General features: G+C 45.6%; 1 protein-coding gene across 1 annotated transcript in view; it reads left to right on the forward strand.

Annotated features, from left to right (window-relative positions):
* The first annotated feature begins 2,435 nt into the window (after positions 1-2,435).
* Positions 2,436-16,268, forward strand: part of SLC66A3 (solute carrier family 66 member 3) — a 31,441-nt gene continuing 17,608 nt past the window's right edge. The window contains exon 1 of the mRNA XM_029076474.2: positions 2,436-2,609. Within this exon, the coding sequence (XP_028932307.1) occupies positions 2,461-2,609 (149 nt within the window). The 5' untranslated portion in view covers positions 2,436-2,460. The remainder of the gene's footprint in view (positions 2,610-16,268) is intronic.

Raw genomic sequence — 16,268 nt, forward strand, 5'->3', positions numbered from 1 at the left:
ATAATAATGAGGGTATTTGTGAAGCGGGGAATGTATCCAGCTCAGTTACCTTGTATGCACCCCAGTGTCTGGCACATAGTAAGTGCTTAACAAATAACACCCTTATTATTAGAGAAGCAGCGTGGTGCAGTGGAAAGAGCACATGCTTTGGAGTCAGGGCTCATGAGTTCGAATCCCAGCTCTGCCACTTGTTAGCTGTGTGACTGTGGGCAAGTCACTTAACTTCTCTGTGCCTCAGTTCCCTCATCTGTAAAATGGGGATTAAGACTGTGAGCCCCAAGTGGGACAACCTGATTCCCCTGTGTCTACCCCAGCGCTTAGAACAGTGCTCGGCACATAGTAAGCGCTTAACAAATACCAACATTATTATTATTCTATTTATTTGCTCTTGATTCTATTTATTTGCTACTGTTTTACTGAGATGGTCATCCCCTTGATTCTATTTATGGCTATTGTTCTTGTCTGTCCCTCTCCCCCGATTAGACTGTAAGCCCGTCAAAGGGCAGGGACTGTCTCTATCTGTTGCCGATTTGTCCATTCCAAGCGCTTAGTACAGTGCTCTGCGCATAGTAAGCACTCAATAAATACTATTGAATGAATGAAGCGCTTACTATGTGTCAAGCACTGTTCTAAGCGCTGGGGGAATACAAGGTGATCAGGTTGCCCCACGTGGGGCTCACGGTCTTCATCATCCCCATTTGACCGATGAGGTCACAGGCCCCGAGAAGTGAAGTGACTTGCCCAAAGTCACCCAGCTGGCAAGTAATAATAATAATAATGTTCATTCATTCATTCAATAGTATTTATTGAGCGCTTACTATGTGCAGAGCACTGGACTAAGCACTTGGAATGGACAAAACGGTAACAGATACAGTCCCTGCCCTTTGACGGGTAATGTTGGTATTCGTTAAGCACTTACTATGTGCAGAGCACTGTTCTAAGTGCTGGGGGAGCTACAGGGTCATCAGGTTGTCCCCATTTTACAGATGAGGTAACTGAGGCACAGAGAATAATAATGTTGGTATTTGTTAAGCATTTACTCTGTGCAGAGCACTGTTCTAAGTGCTGGGGGAGATATAGGGTCATCAGGTTGTCCCACGTGGGGCTCATAGTCTTCATCCCCCAGTTTAATAATAATAATGCTGGTATTTGTTAAGCGCTTACTATGTGCAGAGCACTGTGCTAAGCACCAGGGGAGATACAGGGTCATCAGATTGGCCCATGTGAGCCTCACAGTTAATCCCCATTTTACAGATGAGGGAACTGAGGCCCAGAGAAGGGAAGTGACTTGCCCACAGTCACCCAGCTGACAAGTGGCAGAGCTGGAATTCGAACCTATGACCCCTGACTTCCAAGCCCGGGCTCTTGCCACTGAGCCACTTTGATGACCCTGTATCTCCCCCACCGCTTAGCACAGTGCTCTGGGGAAGCAGCGTGGCTCAGTGGAAAGAGCCCGGGCTTCGGAGTCAGAAGTAACGAGTTCGGATCCCGGCTCGGCCACTTGTCAGCTGGGTGACTGTGGGCAAGTCACTTCACTTCCCTGGGCCTCAGTGACCTCACCTGTAAAATGGGAATTAACTGGGAGCCTCCCTTGGGACCACCTGATGACCCTGTATCTCCCCCAGCACTCAGAACAGTGCTCTGCACATAGTAAGCGCTTAACAAATACCAACATTATTATTATTATGGCTCTGCACATAGTAAGCCCTTAACAAAAGACCACCCTTATTAAGAGAAGCAGCGGGGCTCAGTGGAAAGAGCACGGGCTTTGGAGTCAGAGGTCATGAGTTCGAATCCCAGCTCTGCCACTTGTCAGCTGTGTGACTGTGGGCAAGTCACTTCACTTCTCTGGGCCTCAGTTACCTCATCTGTAAAATGGAGATGAAGACTGTGAGCCCCACGTGGGACAACCTGATTCCCCTGTGTCTACCCCAGCGCTTAGAACAGTGCTCGGCACATAGTAAGCGCTTAACAAATACCAACACTCTGTTCCTCCCCCTCTCCCTTCCCATCCCCTCAGCACTGTACTGGTCCGCTCAACTGTATATATTTTCATTACCCTATTTATTTTGTTAATGAAATGTACATCGCCTTGATTCTATTTAGTTGCCATTGTTTTTAGGAGATGTTCTTCCCCTCGACTCTATTTAGTGCCATTGTTCTTGTCTGTCCGTCTCCCCCGATTAGACTGGAAGCCCGTCCAAGGGCAGGGACTGTCTCTATCTGTTGCCGACTTGTTCATCCCAAGCGCTTAGTCCAGTGCTCTGCACATAGTAAGCGCTCCATAAATACTATTGAATGAATAGGATTAGAACCCACGACCTTTGACCCCCTCCCGGGCTCTTGCCCCTGAGCCACGCTGGCAAAATGAGGGGCGGATCAGGGAGAGGAGTGGAAAGGGGGGGCGGGGCAGAGTAGGGGGGCGGGGTGAGGGTGAAGAAGAGGAGGAGGAGGAGGAGGATGATGATGGAGGCAGTCCTGTTGCAATGGGCCAACTGGAGCACGCTGCTGCTGTGTCTGCTCATCAAGGTCCCGCAGATCCTCGCCCTGCGGGCGGCGAGGTCCTCCGAAGGCCTCAGCAGAAAAAGTTTACTCCTGGAGCTGTGCGGGTAAGGAGGCGGGGTTGGGGGGCGGGGGGCTTGCAGCTGCACCGCGACGACACCCCCTTTTTGCAGGGGCGGGGTGGGGGGGGGGTCTTGCTGGCTGCGGAGAGGATAATCATCATAATAATGGTGGTATTTGTTAAGCGCTTACTCTGTGCAGAGCACTGTTCTGAGCGCCGGGGGAGATCCAGGGGCATCAGGTGGGCCCACGTGGGGCTCCCAGTTAATCCCCATTTTAATCATCATCATAATAATGTTGGTATTAAGTGCTTACTCTGTGCAGAGCACTGTACTGAGCGCCGGGGGAGATCCAGGGGCATCAGGTGGGCCCACGTGGGCCTCCCAGTTAGTCCCCATTTTAATCCTAATAATAATGTTGGTAGTTGTTAAGCGCTTAGTATGGGCAGAGCACTGTGCTAAGCGCCGGGGGAGATACAGGGGAATCAGGTTGTTCCACGTGAGGCTCCCAGTTAATCCCCATTTTAATCATAATGATAATGTTGGTATTTGTTAAGCGCTTGCTATTTGTTAAGCGCTTACTGTGTGCAGAGCACTGTTCTGAGCGCCGGGGGAGATCCAGGGGCATCAGATTGGCCTACGTGGGGCTCACAGTTAATACCCATTTTAATAATAATAATAATGTTGGTATTAAGCGCTTACTCTATGCAGAGCACTGTTCTAAGCGCCGGGGGAGATACAGGGGCATCAGATTGTCCCACGTGAGGCTCACAGTTAATCCCCATTTTAATAATAATTCATTCATTCAATAGTATTTATTAAGCGCTTACTATGTGCAGAGCACTATACTAAGCGTTTGGAATGGACAGATCGGTAACAGATGGAGACAGTCCCTGCCCTTTGACGGGCTTACAGTCTAATAGGGGGAGACAGACAAAAACAATAACAATAAAGAGAATCAAGTAATGTTGGTATTTGTTAAGCGCTTACTCTGTGCAGAGCACTGTTCTGAGCGCCGGGGGAGATACAGGGGCATCAGCTTGGCCCACGTGAGGCTCACAGTCTTCATTCCCATTTGACAGATGAGGTCACTGAGGCCTAGTGAAGTGACTTGCCCACAGTCACACAACTGCCAAGTGGCACAGGGGAGATTCGAACCCATGACCTCTGACTCCCTCTTTCCACTGAGCCAAGCTGCAGGATGCAAGGTCGGCGCAGCCCCGAACCTCGGTGTCCCATACCCCTCACCCCCATCCATTCATTCAATCATCATAATAATGTTGGTATTTCTTAAGCGTTTAATATCTGCCGAGCACTTTATCACCCTATTTATTTTGTTAATGAGGTGTCCAGCCCCTTGATTTTATTTATCGTCATTAAATTGTCTTGTTTTTGTCCATCTGTCTCCTCCTATTAATAATAATAATGTTGATATTTGTTAAGTGCTTACATGTGCCGAGCACTTTATTACCCTGTTTATTTTGTTAATGAGGTGTCCATCCCCTTGATTCTATTCATCGTCATTAAGTTGTCTTATTTTTGTCCATCTGTCTCCCCCGATTAATAATAATAATAATGTTGGTATTTGTTAAGCGCTTACTATGTGAAGAGCGCTGTGCTAAGCGCTGGGGTAGGTACAGGGTCATCAGGTTGTCCCCATTTTACAGATGAGGTAACTGAGGCACAGAGAATAATAATGTTGGTATTTGTTAAGCACTTCCTATGTGCAGAGCACTGTTCTAAGCGCTTGGAATGTACAATTGGGCAACAGATAGAGACCATCCCTGCCCAATGACGGGCTCACAGTCTAAACTGGGGAGACAGCAAAGCCAAACAAAACCAAACCAATACAAGACAGCAAGATAAACAGAATCAAGGAGATGTACATTTACAAAATTAATAGGGTAATAAATAATATATACAAATTCATTCATTCAGTAGTATTGATTGAGTGCTTACTCTGTGCAGAGCGCTGTATTATGCGCTTGGAATGTACAGTTAGGCAACAGAGACAGACAATCCCTGCCCAATGACAGGCTCACAGTCTAATCACAGTCTAATGAGAAGCAGCGTGGCTCAGTGGAAAGAGCCCAGGCTTGTGAGTCAGAGGTCATGAGTTCGAATCCTGGCTCCGCCCCGTGTCAGCTGGGTGACTTTGGGGCAGTCACTTCACTTCTCTGGGCCTCAGTTCCTTTATCTGTAAAATGGGAATTAGTAAGCACTTAAGAAATATCATTATTATGTCCCGAACACTGTTCTAAGTGCTGGGAGAGATAGAGGCTAATTGGGTTGTCCCACGTGGGGCTCACAGTCTTCATCCCCATTTTACAGATGAGGTAACTGAGGCACAGAGAAGTGAAGTGACTTGCCCAAAGTCATACAGCAGACAAGTGGCGAACTGGGGATTAGAACCCCCGACCTGTGACTCCCAAGCCCGGGCCCTTTCCACTAAGCCACGCTTCTTCTCAAGACGGTGAGCCCCACAAGGGACAACCTGATCACCTTGTATCACTGCGCCCACCCCACCCCCCAGTGCTTAGAACAGTGCTTTGCACACAGTAAGCGCATAACAAATACCATCATCATCATCACTGTACTAAGCGCTTGGAATGTACGATTCGGCAACAGAGACCGGCCCGGGGAGACAGACTGCAAAGCAAAACAGAACAACATCATCAAGATAAATAGAATCATGGAGATATACACCTCATTAATAAAATAAATAGGGTAATGAATAATATATACAAATGATCACAGTGCTGAAGGGAGGGGAAAGGGAAAGAGCAGAGATGAGGAGGGAGGGGAGGAGGAGCAGAGGGAAAGGGAGGGCTCAATCTGGGAAGGCCTCCTGGAGGAGGGGAGCTGTCACCAGCGGAGGTGGGACCAGCCCAGGGCGGCTTGGAGACCGTGGCCTAGTCGAAAGAGCCCGGGCTTGGGAGTCCGAGGTCGTGGGTTCTAATTCCGCCTCCACCACTGATCATCTGGGTGACTTTGAGCAAGTCACTTCACTTCCCTGGGCCTCAGTTACCTCATCTGGAAAATGGGGATTAATAATAATAATTATGGTATTTGTTAAGCGCTTACTATGTGCCAAGCACTGTTCTAAGCACTAGGGTAGATAGAGGGTAATCAGATTGTCCCACGTGGGGCTCAGATTTTTTAAATCCCCATTTTTACAGATGAGGTAACTGAGGCACAGAGAAGTAAAGTGACTTGCCCAAGGTCACACAGCAGACAAGTGGCAGAGCCTGGATTAGAACCCATGACCTCTGACTCCCAAGCCTGTGCTCTTTCCGCTAAGCCACGCTGCTTAAGACTGAGCCCCATGTCGGACAACCTGATGACCTTGTATCTACTCCAGCGCTTAGAACAGTGCTCAGCACATTGTAAGCGCTTAACAAATATCATTATCATTATTATTATTATTATTATTATTATTAGGTGCGTAGTACAGTGCTCTGCACACAGTAAGCATGTGCACTTGCCTGTTTGTTTTGTTTTGTTGTCTGTCTACCCCATTCTAGACTGTGAGCCCGTTGTTGGGTAGGGATCATCTCTTTGTTGCTGAATTGTACTTTCCAAGCGCTTAGTACAGTGCTCTGCACACAGTAAATGCTCAATAAATATGAATGATTGAACGACTAAGCGCTCAATAAATACGACTGAACGAATGAATGTGGGCAGGGATTGTCTCTTTGTTGCTGAATTGTACTTTCCCAGCGCTTAGTAGAGTGCTTTGCACGCAGCAAGCGCTCAATAAATACGATTGGATGAATGAATGACTATTATTCTTATTATTTTCCTGTTGTCCTCGTTGCTAGTCTCCCGCAGCCACTCAGAAAAGTTCTCCGATCCAGACAGGGAGGCTGAGCGGAGGAGAAGGTAGCAGCGGGAAGGGCTTGGGCTGATTAGGTCAGATTAGAGAAGCAGGGTGGCTCAGTAAATAGAGCACGGGCTTGGGAGTCAGAGGATGTGGGTTCTAATTCCGCCTCCACCACTTGTCTGCTCTGTGACCTTGGGCAAGCCACTTCTCTGTGTCTCAGTGACCTCATCTGTAAAATGGGGATGAAGACTGTGAGCCCCACGTGGGACAACCTGATTACCTTGTATCTACCCCAGTACTTAGAACAGTGCTTAACAGCACTTAAAAAGCGCTTAACAAATACCGAAATTGTTGTTATTATTATTCTTATCCCCAACCCAGGAGATCGCAAAAGTGGGGCTGGCCACTCCAGTGGGTCAAGCACTTAGAACAGTGCTTGGCACATAGTAAGAGCTTAACAAATACCGTCATTATTATTATTGAGGGTGGGGAAACTGAGGTTCTTCCAGGTGGTAAAGCACCATGTGCTCTGGGTGGTGGCCCTTGCAGCTTCCAGTACTGGTTGTCTGTTCATTCATTCAGTTGCGTTTATTGAGCGCTTACTGTGTGCAGAGCATTGTACTAAGCTCTTGGAAAGTATAATTCAGTAGCAAATAGAGACAGCCGTTCCCCACAATGAGCAGCGTGGCTGCGTGGAAAGGGCCCGGGCTTGGGAGTCAGAGGACATGGGTTCTAATTCTGTCTCTGCCACTCGTCTGTTGTGTGACCTTGGGCAAGCCACTTAACTTCTCTGTGCCTCAGTTACCTCATCAGGAAGCTGGGGATTAAGACTGTGAGCCCCACATGGGACAACCTGATGACCTTGTACCTACACCTGTGTTTAGAACAGTGCTTGGCACATAGTAAGCGTTGGTATTGATGCTTGTTTACTTGTTTTGATGTCTGTCTCCCCACTTCTGGACTGTAAACCCACTGTGGGCAGAGATCATCTCTGTTGCTGAATTGCACTTTCCAAGCGCTTAGTACAGTGCTCTGCACACAGCACTCAAGAAATACGATTGAATGAACTAATACCACTATTATTATTATTCATTCATTCAGTTGTATTTATTGAACACTTACTGTGTGCAAAGCACTGTACCAAGCACTTGGGAGAATATAATATAACAAGAAGTAGACGCATTCCTACCCACAACGAGCTCAGAAGCGATGTCGTAACGGTGTAGGCGCCAATTCATTCATCCTGAACGATGGCCGCGAGATATCTCTCTTTATTGCTGTATTGTACTTTCCAAGCGCTTAGTACAGTGTGCCGCACACAGTAAGTGTCCATTAAATACGATTGAATGAATGAATGAACCCTATTTTATGGCTCGAAGAACAGAACACTCCTGCTCTGGTCCCTGCTCTCCGGAGGATACTCACACATCCCAAGCTAGGGCCCCCTGACTGGTTTTAGAAGCCCTGGGCACTTTTCCCCCCCTCTGTCTTAGCCCCCTTGCTGTGGGGTGGCCACAGGGCCGACTTGGTGGTTTTACAGGTAAAGCCCAAAATGAACCGAAATACTGTAACCCCCTGATAGCCACAGGTCCCGGCACAGGCCACATTCTTTTCCTTATAAGAACAACCAGTCCATCTGCCCTCATTTCTCTTGGCCTGGTTCTAGCTCTGGAACTGCCTAGTTGCAGGGTTTAGTGGTACTTCCTGGAACTGAAGAAACCCAAGGGAATAAATAAATTCTTAATGGTGGGGGGAAAAGCAGTTTGTCTGATCCCATGGCTCCAGCAGCCAGCAGGGAAACAGAATTTGTCTATCAGCCCTGCCGTGTACGAAGGGCATTGGAAACCTGACCTCGGTACCGAACATCTGGGGTCCTTTTGCAGAAGCCTTGCAAGGTGTAAACCAGAGGTCCTAGTCTGAACCACAACCAAGGTCTCCTGGGCCCGGAGGCAGGCTTTTAAAAGGAAAGGTGGTGCTTGGATGCTTCTGCTTTGCCCAGGCACAGCTGGCATCTGTGGTTCCAAAGAGTGAACACATGTTCCTGTACACATGCAGCCCGCCACCAGTGTACTGCTATTTTACCAGAAATAAGAGTTTGCCCTGGCCAAGGCAAAAGAGGGGCAGATTTTGGTCACTGTGAGCCAAGCCTAGCTAGACTCATCAGGGCTCCAGAGTCTCAATGTTCTGAGTTACCTTGTTCAAAAAATTAAGTCGTTTTGCCCTACCTTAGTCCAGAAGAATACTCTGGCCATTTTTTTCCCCTCAAAAAGGTTCTGGGTGTCTGTGCACGTACGCGCATCTGTATGTGTGCGAATCCAGAAGTTTACATATCTGAAATGTTTGGGCAGAAGACCAAGTGTTGGGGAATAACTAAAGGAGCAGAGGTACCTCTATCCATTTGGATTCAGAGTGAAGTTTTAGGGGTGTTCCTTAAACTGTACCCCTCACTCTCTCTTGTGGGATGCTAAAAATAACCCATGTGCCACGTGGAGGCTGAGACTACAGAACAGGTTTGGGACCATTTCTGTCTCTGAGGTGAGGATGAAATGGGTAAGGCCAATTTGTGATGGATGAACCAATCTGTGTGGTATAGATAAAGATCACTCTTTGTGATGCAGTGGCATTTGCATCTTGCAGCTCCACAAGAGCCACCCTGTGCCTGATTGCTGGCCCACTCCTGCCGTCTCCTAACTAGGTCTTTACCCCTGTGGCTGGACATTAGCAGTGAACTCACCCAATACTTTGTTGTTACCCGTGTTTCACCCAGAGAGAGGTGAGATACAAAGTAGATTTCAGTGCACTCAGAGGAAAGAAACATAGTGCTTATTTGATCTATCTTTTTTTCCCCAAAATTTGGTTGGTTATAGAGATGAAAGATTTCAAGTCCTTCCGCAAGGTTTTTAAAGTTTTTTGAGGGCAGCAGACCGGCATTTTTCTTCTATTGTACTCTTTCCGAGCACATACTATCAATCAGTCAATCAGTCAGCGGTATTTATGTATTTTTTAGTTCTATTTTTTATGGCATTTTTTAAACACTTACTATGTGCCAGGAACTGTACTAAGCGCTGAGGTAGAGCAGATTGGACACAGTCTATGCCCCACATGGGACTCACAGTCTTCATTTCCACTGAGGCACAGGGAAGTAAAGTGGCTTAATAATGGTTATGGTCTTTGTTAAGCAGTTGCCAGGCACTGTACTAAACACTGGGGTGGATACAAGCAATTTGGGTTGGACACAGTCCCTGTTCCATGTGGCGCTCACAGTCTCAATCCCCATTTTACAGATGAGTTAACTGAGGCACGGAGAGGTGAAGTGACTTGCCCGTGGTCACACAGCAGACAAGTGGCGGAGCCGGGATTAGAAGCCAAGTCCTTCTGACTCCCAGGCCCATGCTCTCTCCACAAACCCATGTTCCTTCTCAGGGTTTATTAAGCACTTACTGTGTACAGAGCACCATACTAAGTGCTTGAGAGGGTACAGTACAACAGAATTAGTAGACATGTTTCCTGCCCACGGCGAGTTTACAGTTTAATATCAAATCAAATAAGGCCCGTGCATAGGATCCTGCTAAGGGAAGACATAAGTCCTGTAGCAAGGAGAAGGGATCTAGCCAACAGCTGTTCCCTCCTTCCCTTACCCTCCTGCTGCATTACCATTTTCATCTCATCTCATCCCAACTCTGACCCTGAGACTCATTGCTTGTAGCATCAGAGGCCAACAGCCATTTGTTTTGTTGTTTCTTTGTTGGCCCAAGAATCTCGGCTTGTCCTCATCTCAGGGAATCCTAGGAATCAGTCAGTTGGTTCCTCTCTCCTCCTCCTCCCTCCTTGCCTTTGTTAGAGTTAAATAAAAATAACCCAGGGTCTGGAAGATCTTAGTTAATCCACCATTTAGAAAAGGTTGGATCAAGATTAAGGCCTGAGACGCTTTTTCTCTTTCCAGTTATAGTTATCCAATTTTGAAGTGTCAGGTATTTTTAACCGAAACTGCCGATAGCGGGCTCTTAGCGTAACCCGCCCAGATTTCTTTTATTTGATTTTTGGGGCCGTATTTGGTCTGTGAATGAGAACTTCGGAATCTTAACTTCCAAGAGTTATTCAACCCAATTATGTGAGTGGGCCTACTTGGTAAACATGTTTATGAAACATTTATAGAAAAAGAAAAAAAAAACAACTTCCAGCTTCTGCCACAAAACATTTTTACATGAAAGGAGTTGGTCATTTTGTAAGTTATTCCTTAAATGTTACACACAATCATAGTTTTGCAACAGCTGCTTACAGAATTCCAGTTCTAAATATGGCCACTGAGGAATGCAAATAGTTTTACTATAAAGCAAATTGAATTAACTTTTTATGCTCAGTTTGTCCTTGCCTCCTAATTATTTCCTATCCTTCAGTCAGGAACACATTCTTGGAATCGTGCAGGCTTTTAAGCTCTTCGATAGGCAACGTATGGCCGCCTACCACAGCAGCAGACATGATGTCCGCAGGCAGTTATACTCACTTTTCACGATCCTCCTCCTCCTCCTACCCAGCCTCATCTCCCACTTCCTTCTTCATTGCCCTGACTTGCTCCCTTTGCTCCTCCCCCCACTCAGCCCCTCAGCACTTTTGTATATATCTGTAATTTTATTTATTTGTATTAATGTCCGTTTATTTGTATTGATGTCTGTCCCCTCACCTCTAGATTGTGAGCTTATTTTGGACAGGGAATGCCACTCTTTATTGTTGTACTGTACTTTCCCAAGGGCTTAGTACAGTGCTCTGCACAAAGTAATTGCTTAATAAATATGATTGAATGAATGAATGAATGAATTTAGCCAGGGGGGGAAAAAAACAGGAAGAAAGGGGAGATTCACTGCCAAAAGTCTGAGACTTTGGCTTTTAGCCAGGTGTCTTTTTCAGCTCCCATCTATTGCTTTCAGTGAAGAGAAGGGACAGTGATGATCATTTCTGACTTCACTGGATCCACCTTTCAAAATGTCCTCTCATTAAAAATCAATCTGACTTGGTCTGCCCCTCCTCCCTACCTCCCCCCTCCCCTTTAAGAGTGCATCCCTCCACTGGAGGCTGGCTAGTGTGGCTAGTAGCCTGTCCCAGGCCCCTTTGCTACTATCCAACTTCACGTTTCCGGTCTGCCCACCCATTTACTTCGACAGTTTCCACAGTCTTGCACCCTATCTATCTTTCTGGATTATTTCCCACTCTCCCGCTCTGCCTAGCAGTGTGGTCTTGTGGAAGGATCTCAGGCCTGAGAATCAGGGGACTTGGCTTCTATTCCCGACTCTGACACTTGCCTCCTGTGTGACCTTGGGCAAGTCACTCAACTTCTTGGTGCCTGTTTCCTCGTCTGTAAATTGGGGACTCTCTGTCCTCCCACTTCCTTCTATGTCACCATGACTTGCTCCCTTTGCTCTTCCCACCCCCTCCCCTCCAACCAGCCCCTCAGCACTTATGTGTATATATATATCTGTTTATTTATTTGTATTGCTGTCTGTCCCACACGCCGCCCTCCCTCCTTCCTTCCCCCCAGGCTGTGAGCTCATTGTAAGTGGGGATTGTCACTGTTTATTGTTGTACTTTCCCAAGCGCTTAGTACAGTGCCCTGCACACAGTAAGTGCTTAATAAATACGATTGAATGAATGAACGAATTAGATTGTAGCCCAGTGTGGGACAGGGACTGACTCCAACCCAATCTTGTACTTATCCCAGCATTTAGTACAGAAGTGCCCATCTTCATCATCTTCTTCAAATGCCATCAAGTTGTTTCTGACCCATAGTGATTCCATGGATACACCCTCTTCAGAACATCCGTCTTCTGTCATAAAGTCTTTCTGGTATGTGTATCCACAGAGTTTTCACTTGGTCCATAGCAGGTGCTCAATAAAACTAATTATTATTATTATTTTTATTTTTATTAGCTTTTGTGCTTTTGGGATCAACTGTTGGAGCCTGGGGATCATGTGTTTGTGCAAGAAGCTGGTGAGGGAGAGAGTTTCATTTTTGAGATGGGTCACTCATAGTTGTTTACTAACACAGGCTGCTTTGCTGGAGAGAGCAGCCTTCACTTTCCTACCTTAGGCATCAGACCCAACCAATGGGTAATTCTGAGACAGTGGTTTACAGATGGAGTTTAGGGCCATATTTGTTCCTGTCACCGTCTACGTGAACAATCGTATATACTTTCCTTGCACTTTGAGGGAGTATAGGGTCATTATCTGTCTAGGATCACTGTCAATCAATGGAATTTCTCGAGCGCTTACTGAGTGCAGAGCACCATATTAAATCCTTCGGAGAGTACAGTATAACAGTTGGTGGACAACTATCCCTACCCTCAAGGGTCATTAAACAGCTGTTTTGCAGGTGGCACCATAAGTGCAGTAAAACAGATTAAAATGTTGACCCCCAAATAGTATCTAAATTATTATAGAGAAACCCAGAGAGAGAGCTGAAATAGGAGGAGAAAACAGAGCACTTCTGGGTTAGAAGGGAAGAAGAGCAAGAACCAAGAAGGAGAAAAGGTGTAGGTAAGGTGAAAGGAAGAGCTGTTAGGAATAGGTGAGAAAAATCACATTTCATTTAATAAGGTTGGTATTTGTTAAGCACTTACTATGTGCCAACCACTGAGCACTGTTCGAAGTGCTTCCCCTCTAGACTGTAAGCTTTTCACCTAAGTGTAGAAGGAAGAGCCTTGTTTTTTCCTCATTTAGTTACTTAGTGACTATCTTCAAGGATGTGTGGGATTTTCAATGAGGAAAATACTGCCAAGTTATTCTCCCTCAGCACAGTGGATTAAACCTGTTCACATACCCCAACTCAAACTCTTGCCTCTCGCAGGCTAACCTTACTGTACCTCGCTGTCCTCTCCGAGCCATTGCTCACATCCTTCCTCCTTCTTGGAACTCCCCTCCCCGCACGCCTACTTCTGCCTCTGTAAAATCTAGTTGTTCACAGCATTTCCTGTGGGTGGGCTGGGAATGTGCAGTTGGATAGAGGAAAGAGGCCCAGGACAAGCTGCTGGCCGGATTCCAGGAGAGAAGGAATGCCCTCAAGGAATAACTTCAAGGCCCTGCCCAAAAAAACCTCTTTCAGGAGGCTCTGCCCAACTAATTTCCACCACCCCTGGTTGTGTCATAATCAGTCAGTCTTAGCATTTATTTATCAATTGATTTACATACTCCATTTATTCATTCATTTTTCCATACTTTGGTTATTGCCAGTGGTATCTATTTTTCCTCACACTCCCATTGTACCTAAACAATTTGCCAGTCTCCCGCATGAGAGTATAAATTCCTTGAAGGCAGAGAACTAAACACTTCTTAAGCACCCAGTACATGCCCTGCAAACAATCAATGATATTTATTAAGTGCCAACTGTGTGCAGGTGCACTGTATTGGGTGCTTGGGAGAATACCCTGTTACAGAGATGTTAGACATGTTAGCTGCCCACAGTGAACTCACAGTCTAGAGAGCACTGTCTGCAGTGTCCAATTATATGAATAAATATGAACGAATGAAACCAGAAAATAGGAACATTGGAACAGTATAAATTTTGACTGGAAAAATGGAAGGACTTCTTGGTTGTCAGCACAACCAAGCTCATAGGTTGTGAGGAAGGAGGTGGAATCTCTCTCTGAAGAGTTTTAAAAAGAGGAACACATTGGTCCTAGGTGGTTTTGTCAGTTCTCTGTGTGAGGCAGGGGGCTAGACCAGTTGGCCTTTGGGGAGAGATTAAAAAGAAGTGAGTGTAATCAAAAAAGAATTTGAATTCCCTGGAGCTTGCATGTTACAGCAAAAATGAAGACAAGAAGGGACCTGTAGATTCACTAGGCTGAATTCTGCATTTCTCAGTGAGTTTATATTAGCATGTAAGACGCGGGTGTGCCTGGTAGCCCTCCTAAATCAATGAAACTCTTAAATTCAGGCTATCAATCCATGCCAGTTTATCTTAATTAGGAAAGTGGACTCTAAGAAGTAATTTCCAGTAGCACACTACGAGGCTTTTCTTTCCTTTACATTTTCCCAGGGGCTGGACATTGTATGTTGTTTAAAAATGATCAGCCCAGGCCCTCTGTGCAAATTTACCTTCTTTAATCTAATTCTGTCCCTAACCCTGGAAACAAAGGGTGTTCACTAATCCTTCTGTTTAAAAATTGGGTCTCAAGTTTTCACATCCCCCTGCACCTTCCCTTTTCCCTTCCCACTCCCTCCCCAAACCCACTGTATGTATACTTCTGAACTATCAGTCTATTATATACACACACACACACATCCCATTCTCCCCACCCCCTCCCTTCAGGGCCCTGAGAACCTGTTTCCTCTTGTAGGACTACTTGGAGGTCACTTCTTGCTATATTTGTGGCAGAGGCATGAGTTCTGGGGAGTTGAGTGGCAGTGGCAGGAGCAAGAATGATTTCTTGCCTGCTCCGGCTGCTCTGTCCCTTACTGAGCTCTCTGAAGTTTTTTTTTTTATTCCATTGAATTGCATTTATTGAGTGCTTATTGTGTGCAAACTACTGTACTAAGCACCAGGGAGAGTACAAGAATAATAATAAACAGGCACATTTCCTGCCCACAACAAGCTTACAGTCTACAGTTTATGTCAGGAAGCCCAGCCAAAAGCAGCTCAGTAGTGTCAGAAAGTAACTCTGCTTCCATAACACCCTTAGAATATTTCATTATTGGTAAACACAGCTGCACTGGACTCCCAGGGGGTTGTGTCGCTAATTGACGGATTATTGGGGTCGCTGCCCAGAGGGGAAGTTTTATCCTGGCTCAAAATCTCTGGATTAAGTATTTAAAGGAAATTTGCATAGTTAATATTCTCTTGACAGGAGAGGGCTGAGGGTTTGTATTTTACATTCTGAGATCAAGGGTATAGAAAACATCTGTGCAAGGGGTCATGGAAATGAGATTGACACTGAACTTGGGTTTTTATTATATTTTAGGGCAGTGATATTTCTTTTAAAGGCAGCTGATGAACAGCCTAATTGCCATCCATTATTTTCCTGATTGATTTTTTTTTCATTTTACTTATCAAGTATGATTTCTACAGCCCTACTCCATTTGGTCCTAAAGACAATGGGTTTTTGATGTAATTTGCTTAGCTAAAATTTGGTACAATTAATAATATTGTCAAAGTCATACTCATCAAACCAATTTTGTAAAAGCTTAAAGACCTCATGTCAAGAGGACTTTGTTCACCAGCAGAGAAGTCCCTGGTTCTTTGAGAAAGTGGAATTGTACAACAGGATATGCAAAAACGATTCTGTGAACAGTCGGTATTTTATAACCAGTAACCAGGAAAAACCATAGATATGAAGAATACAGATCTTGATGATTCATTAAGGGCAACTCAATCCAGAAAAGTGGTTTTCAGTTCTATACTCAAGCAATAACTCACTTCTGACCTGTAAGTCCCTCATTTGGCCGTGCTGTCAGTTCACCAAAAGGGAATTTTTCCTTAATGCATTAGGAAAAGACTCTAATCATTCCAGGGTATCACCCTCTTCATCAGGTAGGCGAAGTCACTGGGGATTGTAGGAGTTCATTCAATAGTATTTATTGAGCACTTACTATGTGCAGAGCACTGTACTAAGCGCTTGGAATGTACAAATTGGTAACAGATAGAGACAGTCCCTGCCCTTTGACTTGACGGGTTTACAGTCTAATCGGGGGAGACAGACAGACAAGAACGATGGCAATAAATAGAAGCAAGGGGAAGAACATCTCATTAAAACAATAGCAAATAAATAGAATCAAGGTGATGTGCCTCTCATTAACAAAATAAGTTGCGGGAGTGTCTCACCTCTAAGGGCTATGTATTAAACCATGGTTTCCCTTGAGCTAGAGAAAGAGTCTTTAAGACCTGTGGGATACTCCCA

Source organism: Ornithorhynchus anatinus, chromosome 1, assembly GCF_004115215.2.
Source record: "Ornithorhynchus anatinus isolate Pmale09 chromosome 1, mOrnAna1.pri.v4, whole genome shotgun sequence".
In the NCBI taxonomy this organism is placed as follows: domain Eukaryota; kingdom Metazoa; phylum Chordata; class Mammalia; order Monotremata; family Ornithorhynchidae; genus Ornithorhynchus; species Ornithorhynchus anatinus.